Source organism: Hydra vulgaris, chromosome 12 (assembly GCF_038396675.1).
Source record: "Hydra vulgaris chromosome 12, alternate assembly HydraT2T_AEP".
NCBI classification, from domain to species: domain Eukaryota; kingdom Metazoa; phylum Cnidaria; class Hydrozoa; order Anthoathecata; family Hydridae; genus Hydra; species Hydra vulgaris.
The window spans coordinates 44,559,604-44,575,182 of NC_088931.1; the positions used below are offsets into that span (position 1 = coordinate 44,559,604).

The following is a 15,579-nucleotide window of genomic DNA, read 5'->3' on the forward strand; positions in this document are numbered from 1 at the left end:
CACATTATCACATTTTAACAGAATGACCTTAAAATTCTTGGCAAAATTTGAGGTAATTACTAATATTTTTTAGAGAAACTTGGGTTTGCAGCATGATAATATTGAAACTAAGATGAATATTTATGAACAGTTGTTTTAGACACCTTCAAACATGCATCATTCTTTCACACTTGTCTTTAATTAAATAGTGTACTTGTGCACATTTAAAAAGTTGTACTTTAAGATAATGTAAAAGACAGATAAATTTTATGCTCTTATTTTTTTTTATGTTTTTTTTTTTATTAATTTTATCATTCGTTGATATCTTAATTTTTTTAGTTTAGTTTTGTATTTTTTTTTAATTTATCATTTCTTCTTCTAGTTTTTAGTTTAGTTTTGTATTTTAGTTTACATTTCTTTAATCAATGCATTAAATTTAATTTGAAACATATTAAAAATTATTTTAAGTTTTTATCTTTATAAAATATCTTTAAACAATATTGTTATAAAAAAAATTATCAATAAAATTTAAATATATTGTTTAAAAAAAAAAAATTAACGAAAAAGTTATGCTTGTTTAAACTTATAGTATTTATTTCTTAAAATATTCATAACACACAACATAATTGTCTTTTGTTTGCTTTCACACAATTTAGTTTATTTTTTTTTAAATGAGGGGGCAATTGTTTATGGTTGAATTTCTTAATGGTCATAAAAAAAATAAAAACTATCAAAAAAAATTTTTGAAATTTTTGGCTTTAACAAAATCTTTGCATACTACTCATAAACTAGTTAATCATTTTTAATCGACATTCATTCTATGATCAATCAATAGAATTAATGATAAAGATAAAACTTGCTATATTTTAAAACTAATTAAATCATCTTTTCATAATTTTGTTATATAAAGTTTGTTAAAAAACTTCTCTAAAATAATTTTGCCTACAGGTTTGATTATGCAGTCTTGGACAGGAATGATGTGCTTGCATGTTCACATCCTGTATTTTGCCATGCTTATAATTTGACCACTGCTATTTTGATGTTGAAACAATTTAAGTGCAATAAAATAATTGTTACATTATAAATAACTTTTAATTGTTGATCTTTTCTAAAGTTTTTTGTTTTACGAAAGAAGAATTTTATGTGAATGCTTTAAATAAAATAAAAAATTAATTATAATGATTGGTTAAAATAAATTTATTTTGTGTAAATGATCAAAAATGTTATATTTAAATTTTTATGTAAGCATATTTATAATACATTTAAACGTTGAAAACTTTTTTTGCATGTGTTTCTAAAAATCTTTTAAAAGATTATTTATTTTAAATTACTTTAAATTATAAGTTAAAGTAAATCTTAATTAAATTAAAAACCTGCTGCAATGGAATTATTTAAATACTTTATTTTTTTTGTTTCTATTATAACCTGACTCTAATCAGAGCATAAAATGATTAAAAATTACTATTTTAAAAAGACTACATTATTTAAAAAAAAAAAATTTTGTGCAACTTTATGGAAAAAATAAATGTTTTATACAGTTTAAAAATAGTAAATATATAATACTTTTTAACAATTGAAATAAAATTTGTTCATTCATTTAACAATAATTAGAAGTAATTTGTAAAAGCATTTTGTGTAACTTTAATAAAAGGTTTCTAAAGATAAGTTTTAAAGTAATTTATTTGAAACGCAATTAAAAATGTAACAAAAAGTAATTTTCACTTCAAGTTTGATTTTTTTGAGTTTTATTTTAGTGCTTATATATTTTCTTTTTCCTTTAGTTTTTTTTTTTAGTTTTCTTCCAAGTTTAAATTTAGCTTAGCATTTCTTTTTTCAGTGCATTCCTGAAATGTTTAAATATCAAAGCTTTTGTGGTTAAGTTGTCAAAAAAGATAATCATTTGCATGGTCAGCAATAGCGTTCAATCGCATGCCATTCCTGTCCAAGTCTAATTATGTTTATCCAGCAATGCATATATATACAGTTATAATAGATATATAGTTATAAGTGCTATATATATATATATATATATTATATATATATATATATATATATATATATATATATATATATATATATATATATATATATATATATATACACATACATATACAGTATTGGATAAAACATTTGCAACCAACATCGAACAATGCTAAAGCGGACAAAACAAGTGCAACTTTTTTGGTTTGTTTCATTTTCTTAAGCTGGTCCGTGTCAACGTCACGGAAGTTTTTTAATAATTAAAGGAAGTATCCAGAAGCTTCCAGAAGTTTCCAGAAGAAGCATCTGGAAGCATTCAGTAGCAACCAGAAGTATCCAGAAACATCCAGAAGCATCCAGACGCATCCAGAAGCTTCCAGAAGCATCAAAAAGAAGCATCTAGAATCTTCCAGAACAGGTTCACACAGGTTCATTTTACTGTATAAGAGACATGTAAATCGACATGTAATTCAGTCAGTATATGGAAGTCAATCAGTCAGTATTATTAAGACAGTTTATCGAAGTGAGTTTTATCAAAGTGTTTTATCGAAGAACATCAATACAAGAAGTGAAATACAACAAGTGTTTCATTACATCAATACAGTCCACATCCAACCAAGACGTTGTGTTCCACAGAGCATTATTGTATCATCTCAAGGTAAATGTAACACGGTAAGCCTTGAGAAGCGTGATTATTTATTTTTATTATTTTTATGACTTCAAGTGCAAAAATGGCTCCCGACCGTCTTGGATTGGAACTAAGAAAGAAAATTATTGGTGATTACGTAAGTAAAATGTCACAAAAAAGTATTTGTGATAAATATCGCGTGAAAAAATGGACCGTATCAAGACTATGTTCCAAATATTGTTCTACGGGGAAGTTGGCAGCAGATAACAAAGGTGGAAGACCGCGTTCCACCACTTCTAGAGAGGATTCTATGATCGTCAGATTCGTCAAGAAGGATCCCTAGATATCATCAGTCGAGATACAAAAGCAATTAGAGCTGCCTGTATCGGACCGAACAATCAGACGACGTGCTGTTGAAGCCTGATTGTTTTCTCGACGCCCTGCAAAGAAACCGCTGATTTCACTAAAAAACCAGAAGAAAAGACTTCTGTTTGCTACATCTCATATTGACTAGAATGTGCAGAAATGGCGAACTGTCCTGTTCAGTGATGAATCGAAGTTCAACATCATTGGGAGCGATGGCATTTGCTGTGTACGTCGACCGGTCGGAAAACGCCTCGATTTACGTTACGCCATAAGACCGTGAAGCATGGTGGAGGCAATGTAATGGTCTGGGGGTGTTTTTCTGCTAATGGTCTAGGTCCAATACATCGAAACGATGGAATAATGGACCGTTTCATGTATAAAAATATCCTTAAAGATGTTATGTTACCTCATGCTGAATGGAATATGCCAAAAAAATTGGTTTTTCAGCAAGACAAGGATCCGAAACACACTGTAAAAGTAGTCAAGCAGTGGTTTCAAGACAACCACCTATCGGTGATGGGTTGGCCGCCTCAATCTCCGGATCTCAACCCTATCGAGAACCTGTGGGAGATTGTCAACCGCAGAATTAATTGTGAAGGTGTTCGTAATAAGGATCAACTGTTTGAACAAATCTAAAAGGCCTGGGCAGCGATTCCACAAAGTTTCATTGATCACCTGATCGAATCTATGCCTCAAAGATGCAAGGCTGTGATTGACAACAAAGGATTCGCCACGAAATATTGATAGCGAAATACAACTTGGTCAACATTTTGTCGAGTTGCACTTGTTTTGTCCAGAAGGAAATCAACTTTTTTTAATACTTTTTATTAATTTATTAATTTTCGTGTACAAATAATGAACTTTGTGATGAATAAAACTTGAAGAACTTTGTCTCTAAATAGTTACATAGTTATTTCTCTAAATTGAAAAAATGCAGCACTTTTATATAAAGAAACTAAATTAGCATTATTTGGTTGCACTCGTTTTGTCCGATCCTGTATATATATATATATATATATATATATATATATATATATATATATATATATATATATATATATATATATATATATATATATATATATATATATATATATATATGTATATATATATATATATATATATATATATATGTATGTATATATATATATATGTATGTATATATATATATATGTATGTATATATATATATATATATATATATATATATATATGTATATATATATATATATATATATATATATATATATATATATATATATATATATAGTTTGGAGTTAATCATAATTTTTTTAAATTTTATTCAAAGTATGGAAGGCGGTGAGCTGTTTGAGAGAATTCAATCAAGAGCTGATCATCCTTTTACAGAAAGAGGTTTTTATATATTTTATGTTTTTCCTGGTACAGTTTTTCACATGCATTTTGTTTTTGCTATTTTTTGTTTTTTTTACATTTGTGTTACTTTTTTTTGTCAATACTCTTTTTTTTATTTTTACTTTTATCATTACTCACTGTTTGTAGGTAATGGTAATTACTAAATTTCATTTAGAAGCTGCAGCTACTGTTCACATGATTAGTTTAGCTGTTGTTCATCTTCATACTATGAATATTGCTCACAGGGATTTGAAGGTTTCTTTTTTTTCTTTAATATGTGAGTATTTACATACTAAATATATGTATATGTTGTAACATATACATATATTTAGTATGTAAATATATTCAACTCATCAATAGAGAATACGGAAAGAATAAAAAGAAATGGTTTCAAAGATTTTAGCTTTAAATACAACCCTAAAAATAATACCAAAGTAGCCCCAAAACGAAAAAGAACAAGAAATGTAATCTGGTTTAACCCACCATATAGTAAATATATTTTGACAAAAATAGGTAAAACTTTCTCACAACTTTCAAAAACAAATTTCATAAACTGTTTAACTGTAACACAGCATAAGTCAGCTACAACTGCACAATTAGCATAGCAAAAATTATAAAGAATCACAACAATAAAATTATTTTGATGAACCCAGCAGCAATTTTAGCTTGCAATTGTAAACTAATTGAAACCTGCCCAATGAATTGAGATTCATAGGGCATGTTTATAACAGAATAATAAATGTAATTTACAAGTGCATTGCATCATTCATGAAAGATTAGATTTTTCTTGCACATTTTTTATGCATTTTTCAAAATTCATAATGGCTCTTATATAAAATAATGCAAAAAAAAAAATAATAATAATAATAATTTTTAAGTTTTCAAATTTTTGAAAACCTAAAAATAATTTTTTATTTTTAGGCTTTCAAAAATTCGATTGACTCACAATCACAATCGAATCCTTGATCTCAAATACGCCTTATGAGAGACTATGTAGTCATTTTAGCTTAAAAATTTTAAGTCTACAAAAATTTTTATTTTTGCTACATTTATAGAAATATCTTGCTTAACAATATTATATGACTGTAATATTAAAAAAGAATTCAAAAGGCTCCTTAACCACCACCACAAATACAAACAATTAGAAACATAAAATATCATTAATTATTGTTTATTAGGGTGCTCCAAAAAAATTAAAGTTTTAATAGTTGTGTTCCCTGCCCTATTTTCCATTATTTTTATGATTATCAAACAACAACTTTTTTCATTTTTTATACTTTAGTTTAGTCTTCCCACCAAGCTAATGTATGAAAATGTCGAAAATGTAAGCAAAAGTATGAAAATGTCGAAAAATTTACTGTTTTCTAAATTATTCAAGTAATCAATTACAAATTTATATAACAGTCCTGGAATGGTTTCGTAAAGGTTTCATGAATTTAAAATGCTTATTCAGACTACAAACAACAAGAGATGTGCGCTGCACCAATAAGTTAAAGTTAGACTAGAGAATCAAGCAAAGTTGTCTTCTTGAAATTTGAGATATCATGTCAGTGCTTTTCAACTTTTTGCAATAGATATTGTCTCTGTATTTTGCCCTTTTTAGTTTTTCCAGGAAAGTCTGTGATGAGCTTGACTGCTCCCTCACCCATTTCATTAATGAACCTGCAATTGTGAACAAACATGGCAGCTTCATTTTATGTTGCATCAGTCACCCATTGTGTCGATGGCAAGTTTATCTAACTGTTGTTGACATGCAAGAGTCTGAACAGCTGCCAAAACTTTGTGCCAATCAAAGATGACAGCTGTGTTGGTGAAGAAGTTGACAGCTACAGAAATATTGGCACTTCCTTTTAAAGACAGCTAGTGGCATTGTCTTCATGCTTCAGAAGTTGCTGAATGACTTGCTTCTTTTTGGAGTCTGACAAGAGTGTGGAGAAAAGCGCAAGCGGTGCTATATTTTCAGCAAAATATCATAGATGTCTGTTATGTTCTGTCATAGCCGCTTGTGTCACAGCTAGATCAAAACTTTTATTCCAAATAAAATCATTCCACAACTGCAGATCATTCCCTGATGCATCTGCAGCCAAATGTGCTGAAAGCTATGCCTTTATGTAGGGAATGGGATTGAACAAGCAAATGCGACGCAAATTGGCCATTTTACCATGGTTATATTTCAACTGCTCACCAAATGCATATATCTTTGCACTGTAAAAGATGGTTGCTATCCATTAGGTGTGACCAATATACACCATGGATAGCAACCATCTTTTACAGTGGCTGTAACCAATGTACACCATGAGGTGGTTTTTTTCCCAGAAGTATCAGTATCAACTTGGCACTTTCCTGATAGTTATCATGAGACTTTGCATCTTCTGATGCATCACCAAATTCAGGCACAGACAGATGAAAAAAAAAACTACTTCTTGCTGATATTACAGTCTATGATCGCAAATGTCAAACATTTTGTATGTTAATCGCTGAGTCCCAATGCTACTGAAAATCCTTAAAACTGCACACAAAATTCATTGCAATACATGGTATCAACATCTTTGACAACTAGAATACCCTTTTTGCCTACTAATGTCTCTAACTTGATTCAGGCCCCATTCTTCCATCCATGAATTAGAAACAGTTGCGTCAAAAACTAGACCCATATTGGCATTTTCAACACTCCACTTCTGTATCACATAGTAAGTGACTGGAGCCCTAAAAATGAGATTTTTTGCAAACTCGGCCTAGGCTCCGGCAAAATTATAAGATTTAGCAGGGGTTGATAACCAGAGCTAGAAAAAAGTTTATAATACTTATGTTAATATATTACAATTTTATGCTTACATTTACTATTTATTAAATACTGACATACATTTATATATTTTTAAACTCAAATTTATTTTCAACAAGATTGCAACCAACCACTATTAAATTATGAGTTAAAATCGAGAACAAGTTAAAATACTAGGAAGCGTATACTGAAGACTTAAAAAGTTGTAAGTTGTATAAAAATGGAAAAAATGGAGAGGGTAAGATTTATTAGGTTTTTTTGATGTTCAAGGAAAAAAACTGAGTTAATAAAAGTTTTTTTAGCATGAAGGGATAGATACAAGAAAAGGATGCTACTTGTTGAATAAAAAACCAAGCAAGAATGAGTCTTAGTTTATCATTATAGAAATGATAGCTTGTTTGAGCATTGACCATGATTGTATTTGTAGAAAAAAAAAAGAAATGCAACCTTACAACAATGGGAGAGTGGCTCAAGCTTGGCAGATAAAACAGGTCTAATTACATTTACAATTTGTTTTTAGACTGTCTGAGAGTAAGAGGGTTATTCGTCAATATAAGAATGCCAACAATATTGGAATATTTTTTTGCAGTAAATAAATGAGTTTGTATGAATAAATGAATGAATGAGCCACTGCAAGCCTTAGGCTGTTACAGAAGTGAGATCAGAGATCATTTAATATCGGCTGCTTGTTCTAAAAGTAAAAAAGTAAATATTTTTTGTCAAGACAAGAGTATAAAGTTGAGTGGTCAGCAAATAGAGCCACTTTAGATTTCATGAAGATTGTTATTGTAGATAAGAAACAATACAGGAGCAAAGATAGAACCTTCTGGTATCCTTAAAGCTATTTGAAATAAAGAAGAGAGTAGGCCTTCAAGAATAACTTTACTACTGCAGTTAAAAAGATAGGTTAATTTAGTAACCTCAAAACCTTTATATAATGAAACTAAAAACAAAGTGAAGACTAATCATAGGATAGTTAGAAAGGTCAAAATGTTTTATAGAGTTTTGAAAAATTGGAACCACTTATTTAGCTCTTTTTAAAAGTTTAGCAAAAATTAAAGAGAGTTCTGGAGAACACTCATTTTAGTTTATGATAGAAATCTATTATGGAGCACAAACTGTAGAAGTTTTCAGGAATTCAAGTCTTCATCTTCGTCCTTCATGTTTTTGGTATAAAGTTTGTCAGTTTCTATTTCTGCCTGGGCATCTTAGTGTGCTATGAAAAAGTACTGTTTTTAACTCCTCTCTAATAATCTTTTCTTTTTCTTTGTTTGATTTACATAACAACAAACTTTGTTTGATTATCATACAGATCGAGAATTTTTTTATTTTTACCTTTTTTTTTACCATGTCTTTTTTTTTACCATGTCTTTTTTTTTACCATGTTTTTTTTACCATGTTTTTTTTACCATGTTTTTTTTACCATGTCTTTTTTTTACCATGTCTTTACATTGTATTTAATGTCGGCTTTAGCCCATTACAGTTGAACTTCAATTCAACTTTGTTTGCCACAGCACCATTACAACTGCTTCTCATGCGTCATTAGTCCATCTTTGTTCGTGTGCAGGAAATTCTGGAACTTTCATCGGGACTTCTAAAAACATAATAAGTTTTTCTTTACTAATCTTTCATGTGAGCAAAGGTTTGTCAATATCAAAACTCCAATCAATCAATTCAATAATAGTTTTGTAGGTATTAATTTTTGGAATTCTTTGAAATCTAACAGCAGTACTTCCTAGAGAGCTTAAATTTCTTATTGAAAGTAATGTCTTCACTGCAAACATCCTCTCTTCTTTATCTTTACTACATAGTAGTGCTTGCAGAATGGATTCACTGTGAGCTTTCCAGACATAGGACAAAACTGTTTGCTGTATATTTAAGTTCATTTTTCTGACAAGTTCCAGCTGTTTGATAAAATGGTAGTATCCATAGTTCCATTTTTGTTTTACCTAAACGTTTTTTATTATTATTGTTATCCACACAAAAAAATAATTATCAAATTTCCTTAGTTTCAAACCATAATACAGAATATACACCAACACAGAACTGTACAAGGTGTTTTAAATTCTAAGCATTGTTTCCATTTAGTCCATGCTAAGAACACTAGATTCTGCAAGAGGCTTACTTGCCAAGTTTAACCAGCGTACGTGATTGACCAACCAAACCAACTTGAATTTCTTTTTTTGGTAGCTTTGATCACTAGTTAAACAGGCTTGGTCGGGAAGCAGGAGCGATCGCTCTCGATAACTGACTACGGAAATAATATTTAGTTGCAAAAAACTAGCCAGATTTTTTCGTCGTTTTGAGAACATTTCAAAAAACAAAACAAAAAAACACATAAAGGATTAATTGGACCAATGAGAGACAATCACAAAAAAAAAACTTTGAAAAGAAAATAATCAAAAAAAAAAAACTTTGAAAAGAAAATAACTTTTAATGCGAAAAAACTTAAAGCAAAATAAATTACGTTTAGAACAAATATTTTCGAAACATTGCTCTTTTATAATTTTTTTATAAAATTAAGCAATATTTTTTATATAAAGTTACATCTTATGATTGCTTAATAAAGAAACAAATGTTCTTTTATTTATTAAAGAGTTTAATTTGATTTTTATTTATATACTCGTGTCTTATTTCTAGTGTTTGATTAAGGAGGGTTGGGGTTAAAGGGGGCTATAGCACTGGGTCCCGCAATGTTAGGGGCCCCAAATAGTTAAGAAGAAATGTACGCTGTGGCACATAAAAAGGCCTCCAAAATAAAAATAGCCCCCGGCCCCAAAAAGTCTAACAAGATTCTAATAAAACTAACGCTAGCTTGGAGATAAATTATTTTATAAATAAAAAAGTTAATTTTTTTAATAACAATTTTATGTTTCAAGTAGTTTGAAAATTTTAACATATTTGAAATAATTCTTCTTAGTAAGATAAACAAATGAAATAAATAAATCATTGAGTTACTGTAGTAAATAAATTACCTAGATAGAAATCAAATAAATAGGTTAAAAATACTTTATGAAGAGGAAGCGGAACTGCTTCACAATATCGCTGATGATGTTCAGTGAGTGGGCTTTTTAATTTTAATTAGTATTTAAAACAGAAAAAAGTAACTTTAAGTTTAAGTATAACGGGCTTGTAAGAATGGCAACTGAAGCGAAAATATTTAGAGCTAGTATATACATATATATAAACATATATCTGACCAAAACCAGTCGGATGTCGCGTTATGTTATATTGAGAAAACCATCAAAACATCTCAAAAATTCAATTTTTATCATTATTTTTTTTTTTGCATAATTGTTTACATAATTTACTTTTCTTTGCTATTCAAACTTAACTTTTAATAAAAAATAATTTTTTGATGGTTAATTTGGTGATTTTTTTGAGGCTATTGTCTTAAAATTTTATATGACATCAAACCTTTAAACGCAATTTTTTCCGTTTTAAAATTTTAATATAGATGTTACATTTTTGCTCATAACTTTGGCTAGGGTCAAGCTAGAGCAATAATTTTTGCATCATTTTAAAGCAGAATATTATACCTTTTCAAATATGTATCACACTCAAAACTTAAAATTTTATACATGTGACTGGTTTTGGTCAGATGGGTCACATTTACACGTATTCACACGTATCACACGCTTTACTTGTATTCATGTTTATGTTTAGTAACCAGGGGAGTTACTTGTATTCATGTTTATGTTTAGTAACCAGAAACTTCTTAATAATTAGTTTTATTAATTTTGATGATTATTAACAATTTCATTGAAAACGTAATTACTATTGAAAGTCTTTTTGTTTACAAAATAAATCCTAAAAATTGCTTTAAAAGATAACATTAAAATAAAAAACAGATACACAAAATTACATTTACATAAAAAATACATACTTTTTAAATAAAAAATATGAATAGACTAATAAAAGCAATAATATATAATAAACTAACAAAGTTTTAACACATTAAAAAATATATATTTAAAACATTTATTTTTGTAAACAATCAATAGTTTAAAAGATTTACGGCTTTGCAGATGTGGCTCCAAGAATGAGCCATCGTATTAAAGTAATAGTTCGTTTGATAGTATATTCTTAAAACAATTTATGCTAGAAATCTCAAATCCTAACAAATTTTAAATAATACAACTTTTATAACAATTCAACAGAAAACTCTAGAACTTTATTTTGCTTAGCCAATGTATTTTTTGAACCTATAGAATTAGTTTGTTCGTAGATTTTTCGGTTTTTTAGTGTTTGCGAATATTCTTTTTATTCTTCTGCACCAAGATGTTTTAAGAACATTCAAGTTTATGTATGTTTCCATGTATGTCTGTAAAACAAAGTTTTTTTGTTTTACCGGCATACATAAACTTAAATTTTCTCAAAATGGCTACAAAACCTGGCCTCGCAACTAAATATTATTTCTGTGGTCAGTAATCAAGAGCGATCGCTCCCGCCTCCCGACCAAGCCTGGTTAAAGTTTTTAAAGTATCTTCATCAACATTTTATAGATTAATTTAATTACCTATATAGATAATAAAGAGATATAGATATATCTTGAATTACATTAGTGAAAATTTTGAGATTATTGGCAATAGTGACAAGTTTCCCAATATTGCCAGAAAACTTGTTGTTTGAAATTATTTTCCCATCAATAACTGACATTAAGTGCTTTAAAGGTAGTTTAAAAAAAAAATGTTAATTCACCTCCCCAAGGTCAAGAAGGCCACTACAGATGAAGAGGCTGCTTAATTGTGGTTACAAACCTGTCTCAACTCTACAACTCCGAAACAAGAACCTTGACAATCGAGGTTGTTGCGCGGAGAAACAAGTTAAGCATTGTACTACCAGGGACATGGTAGAGATTGAACTCGGAACTTCTCGCTTATGTGTGCAAGACACAAATTATCCAAATATGTTTGGTTTGAAGTTTTTTTTCTTCTGAAAAATGAATCATACCTTCTTTACAGCCTAAAAAAAAGTTTTTTTAAAATTATGCGTGGCATTTATCAGCAAATACAGGGGTCGAATTAAGTAATCACGAATTGCGATATCGGGTATGTTTCCAGTCTTTAAATTGATAGCTTTTTAAAAACCTTAAAGTTGCTTTGATCACTAAACTCAATAGTTGTTATTCAATAAAAAAATATTTATGTTGATCTTGAATTATGATATAAAGTCTTATTGTGAAACCATATTATTACTATTAATTTTAGTATCATGAAAGATTATGATTTAAACTTTAATATTTTAATTCATTTTATAAATCATCAGATAAAACTAGAAAAATAAAGTACCATATAATTATTAAAAAACAACTGCTAATCACAACAGTCTAAAGGAATTTAGTGGTGATCAAATATTTTAAATAAAAGAAATCATTAAATAAGATATAAAATACTTTTATATCTTATTTAAATCTTGTTCAATATTTTCATATAAATGAAATACTCATAACTCTTTTGCAGATATGTATACAAAATTAAAAGACAGAGCAGTTTAAAAATATATAAGAACTAGAAAAATTTTATTTTAAACTTTTTTTTATATAATTTAAACTTTTTATAGTTATTTTAAAACAAAACAAAAAAACTATAATAACTTATTTTTAAATATATCTTTTTTGTTATTATTATTTTTATTATCAATTAATATTTAAATTTTTAAATAAATAATTTCTTAAACTCTCCCCCTAAATAAAAATCAATATTAATGTTAAAATTACCTAGTGTTTTAAAAAAATAATAATTAAAAGTATGTAAGTTTTGGTTGTTATTATTTTTGCAATAGTAAATTTATTGTTTTGTTTTTTTATTAATTTTTGTAGTATGATAAAATGACCGTTTCATTAAAACAGTGTTCATGGTCTTTAATAAACTAAAAATTTAATGACCAGAATTATTTTCAGATATTGCAATTCGTGATCACTTAATTCGAGCCTTGAAATACTTAACTGTATTTATTATTGTCAATCATTTACCTGTATTAACATTGGTGAACACAGCCAACAGCAACTAGAGTTGATTTTATACCTAGATTGATATTATTTTGTATAATCCACTAATATATATATTCTGCTATATGCTTTGCTAGGGTAATAAACTCAGATCTATTTTCTTTGTCATTTTTAAATGGTACAGATATAAACCACCTGACTCTGCACCAACTGAATAATTTACTAAGTCTGCGGTGAAATTTTCTCAGATCGGAAAAAATCTTTTATGATCTAAGAAAATTTTGTCTCATCCTTTCTCCCATCAAACATTATACATTGAGCTCTATTTTTTTTACCATATAAGAAACAACATCTTTATTTTTGATATTCTCCATATTATCAATTGGTACTTCTTTTTTCTAGTTTCCTTTCTTTTATTATTTTTATTAGCTTCTTTAAAATTTTGAGCGCCCATTTGCATACTCCTTTTTAAATTTGCAACTTAGACTATTTTTACTTATTTGTTTAGCCAGCAATAAAGAAATCAAAGTTAACAATAGTTTATAAACAAAATTTGTCGTAGATTTAACGATTTAAGGTAAATAACTAGTCAACTTAAATGCAGCATTTCAAATGCAGCATCTAATAAATGATAAATAACTTAATAAATCTAACAGGATATAAATCTAAAAAATTATATAATAAATCATATAACTTATTAAATAAATTCAAGTTCAAATTTAAAAACCAAAAAATATTTTTGTAACAAAGCAAGATATTAGAGCAAAGCAAAAATAACGATCTCCAACAATCTTTTTCTAAACTCAGATAAAACTGAACTCGTTATCTTTAAATCAAATAAAACAATCTATAATCATGTGAACTTTAGATTAAGTGGCATGAAAATTGAACCTGTTAACTTAATTTAATATCTTGGTAAAAAAAATTGATTCAAATTTTTAAACTTGTCTGTCTTTAAACATCGCTCTCATAATTACGGATATAAATCTATAAAATATCAAAGCATTAAAACTTGGAACAACCTTCCTTATGAATTAAAAGCTCTCAATTCATTCTCAACCTTTAAAACCAGTTTATTGTACTTTTTATTAAAAAAATACAGTCAATACAGTGGGTTACATAAATATATTCACTAGTTTGTTCGTGTGAAATTTTTGTTTTTTTCACAATTATCTTCGAAACCAACTAATACGATTAAAGCGTATTAAATGTCTTAGCTAATTGATTCTCTATCGAATGGTATATAATTGGAACTCACTAGGTTAATCAGTCTTGAGAAATTATTAATTTAATTAGAACATACCTGTATTTCTAATGTAGCAAAAATATAGAGTCAACTAAAGTTTAATGACTTAAGTTGAAATATCTCAACGAAATGTTATCCGAGCGATCTAAAATTTGGTGGTTGATTTCTATCGAACTATATAAACGTTCTTGCAAAAATGAAATAAAATTATCATTTCTATATCTTGAGTTATTCGCATTGGTAATTATTTGGTAAAGTAAAAAGACAAAAATGGGCAGAAAAGCTGTTTCAGACAAGGTACGATGGCAAATAGTAGCTGCTAAAAGATAAAACAAAAAGCCAATAAGAAATAGCTTGAATGTGCAATGTTTTGCTTAAATGTGTGTAAACAATGTTGAAATACCACTAGCTACTTAATGATGGCAAATTTGCTGAAGGGTTCACAAATATGCCTGGTAATCTTAGTAGATGGACTGTACGAAGATGCCTAAATAAGAAAGACTTAGATTGCTATGTTGCTGCTCGAAAACCACTTTTGCTTGTCTCAGATCACCTAAAAAGATTAAAGTGGTGTAGAGAAAGACTTCACTTGTCTGTAGAAGACTGGGCCAAAGTCATTTTCAGTGACAAATGCAATTTTGAGGTGATAAATCGCAAGTCAAGATTAATCATCAAGAAGCTGGCTGGTGAAAAGTTCAAAGAGGGTTTTTGTGTACCAAGGATACAAGGCTAAGGAGGATCAGTTGGAATATGGGGATGCTTCTCCCATAAAGGTACAGAGTCATACAACATTTATAATGGCAGAAATAACCAGTACAACTACAAAGAGACCCTCGAAAGTAAACTTTTGCCAACAGCCAGAGCTTTTTACAGAAGACGACAACAATGGATTTTTCAGCACGATGGCGCAACGGCTCACACTGCAATCTTGGTTAAAGAGTGGCTTGATCGGAAAAACATTTTGGTCAAGCCTTGGCCAGACAAGAGATTGGTCAAAAAGAGCATAGCCAGTGTTGCACAATTACAGCAGGCGTTAGAAAAGCTTTGGAAAGAATTTCCAAGAGAATTATGCATTCGACTAGTTGAATCTATGCCTTGTTCGTGCATGTGTGAAAGGTCGTGGTGCGCATACAAAATGCTAAAATCCACCCTGACTCCCTGATTTTTTTTTTTTTTTTTTTTTTTTTTTTCCCTATCAGTTGTATATATTTCTCATAAAAAAATAATCTTAAATTATTTTTTTTTGGCAAAACATTTTTCTTGTTTTGTTCATAA

At 28.6% G+C, this 15,579-nt stretch overlaps 1 protein-coding gene across 1 annotated transcript in view; it reads left to right on the forward strand.

The window, feature by feature from the left end:
- Positions 1-15,579, forward strand: part of LOC100212998 (MAP kinase-activated protein kinase 2) — a 61,282-nt gene that overhangs the window by 19,241 nt on the left and 26,462 nt on the right. Inside the window, exons 3-4 of the mRNA XM_065813397.1 lie at positions 4,262-4,326; positions 4,502-4,581. Coding sequence (XP_065669469.1) covers positions 4,262-4,326; positions 4,502-4,581 — 145 coding nt within the window. The remainder of the gene's footprint in view (positions 1-4,261; positions 4,327-4,501; positions 4,582-15,579) is intronic.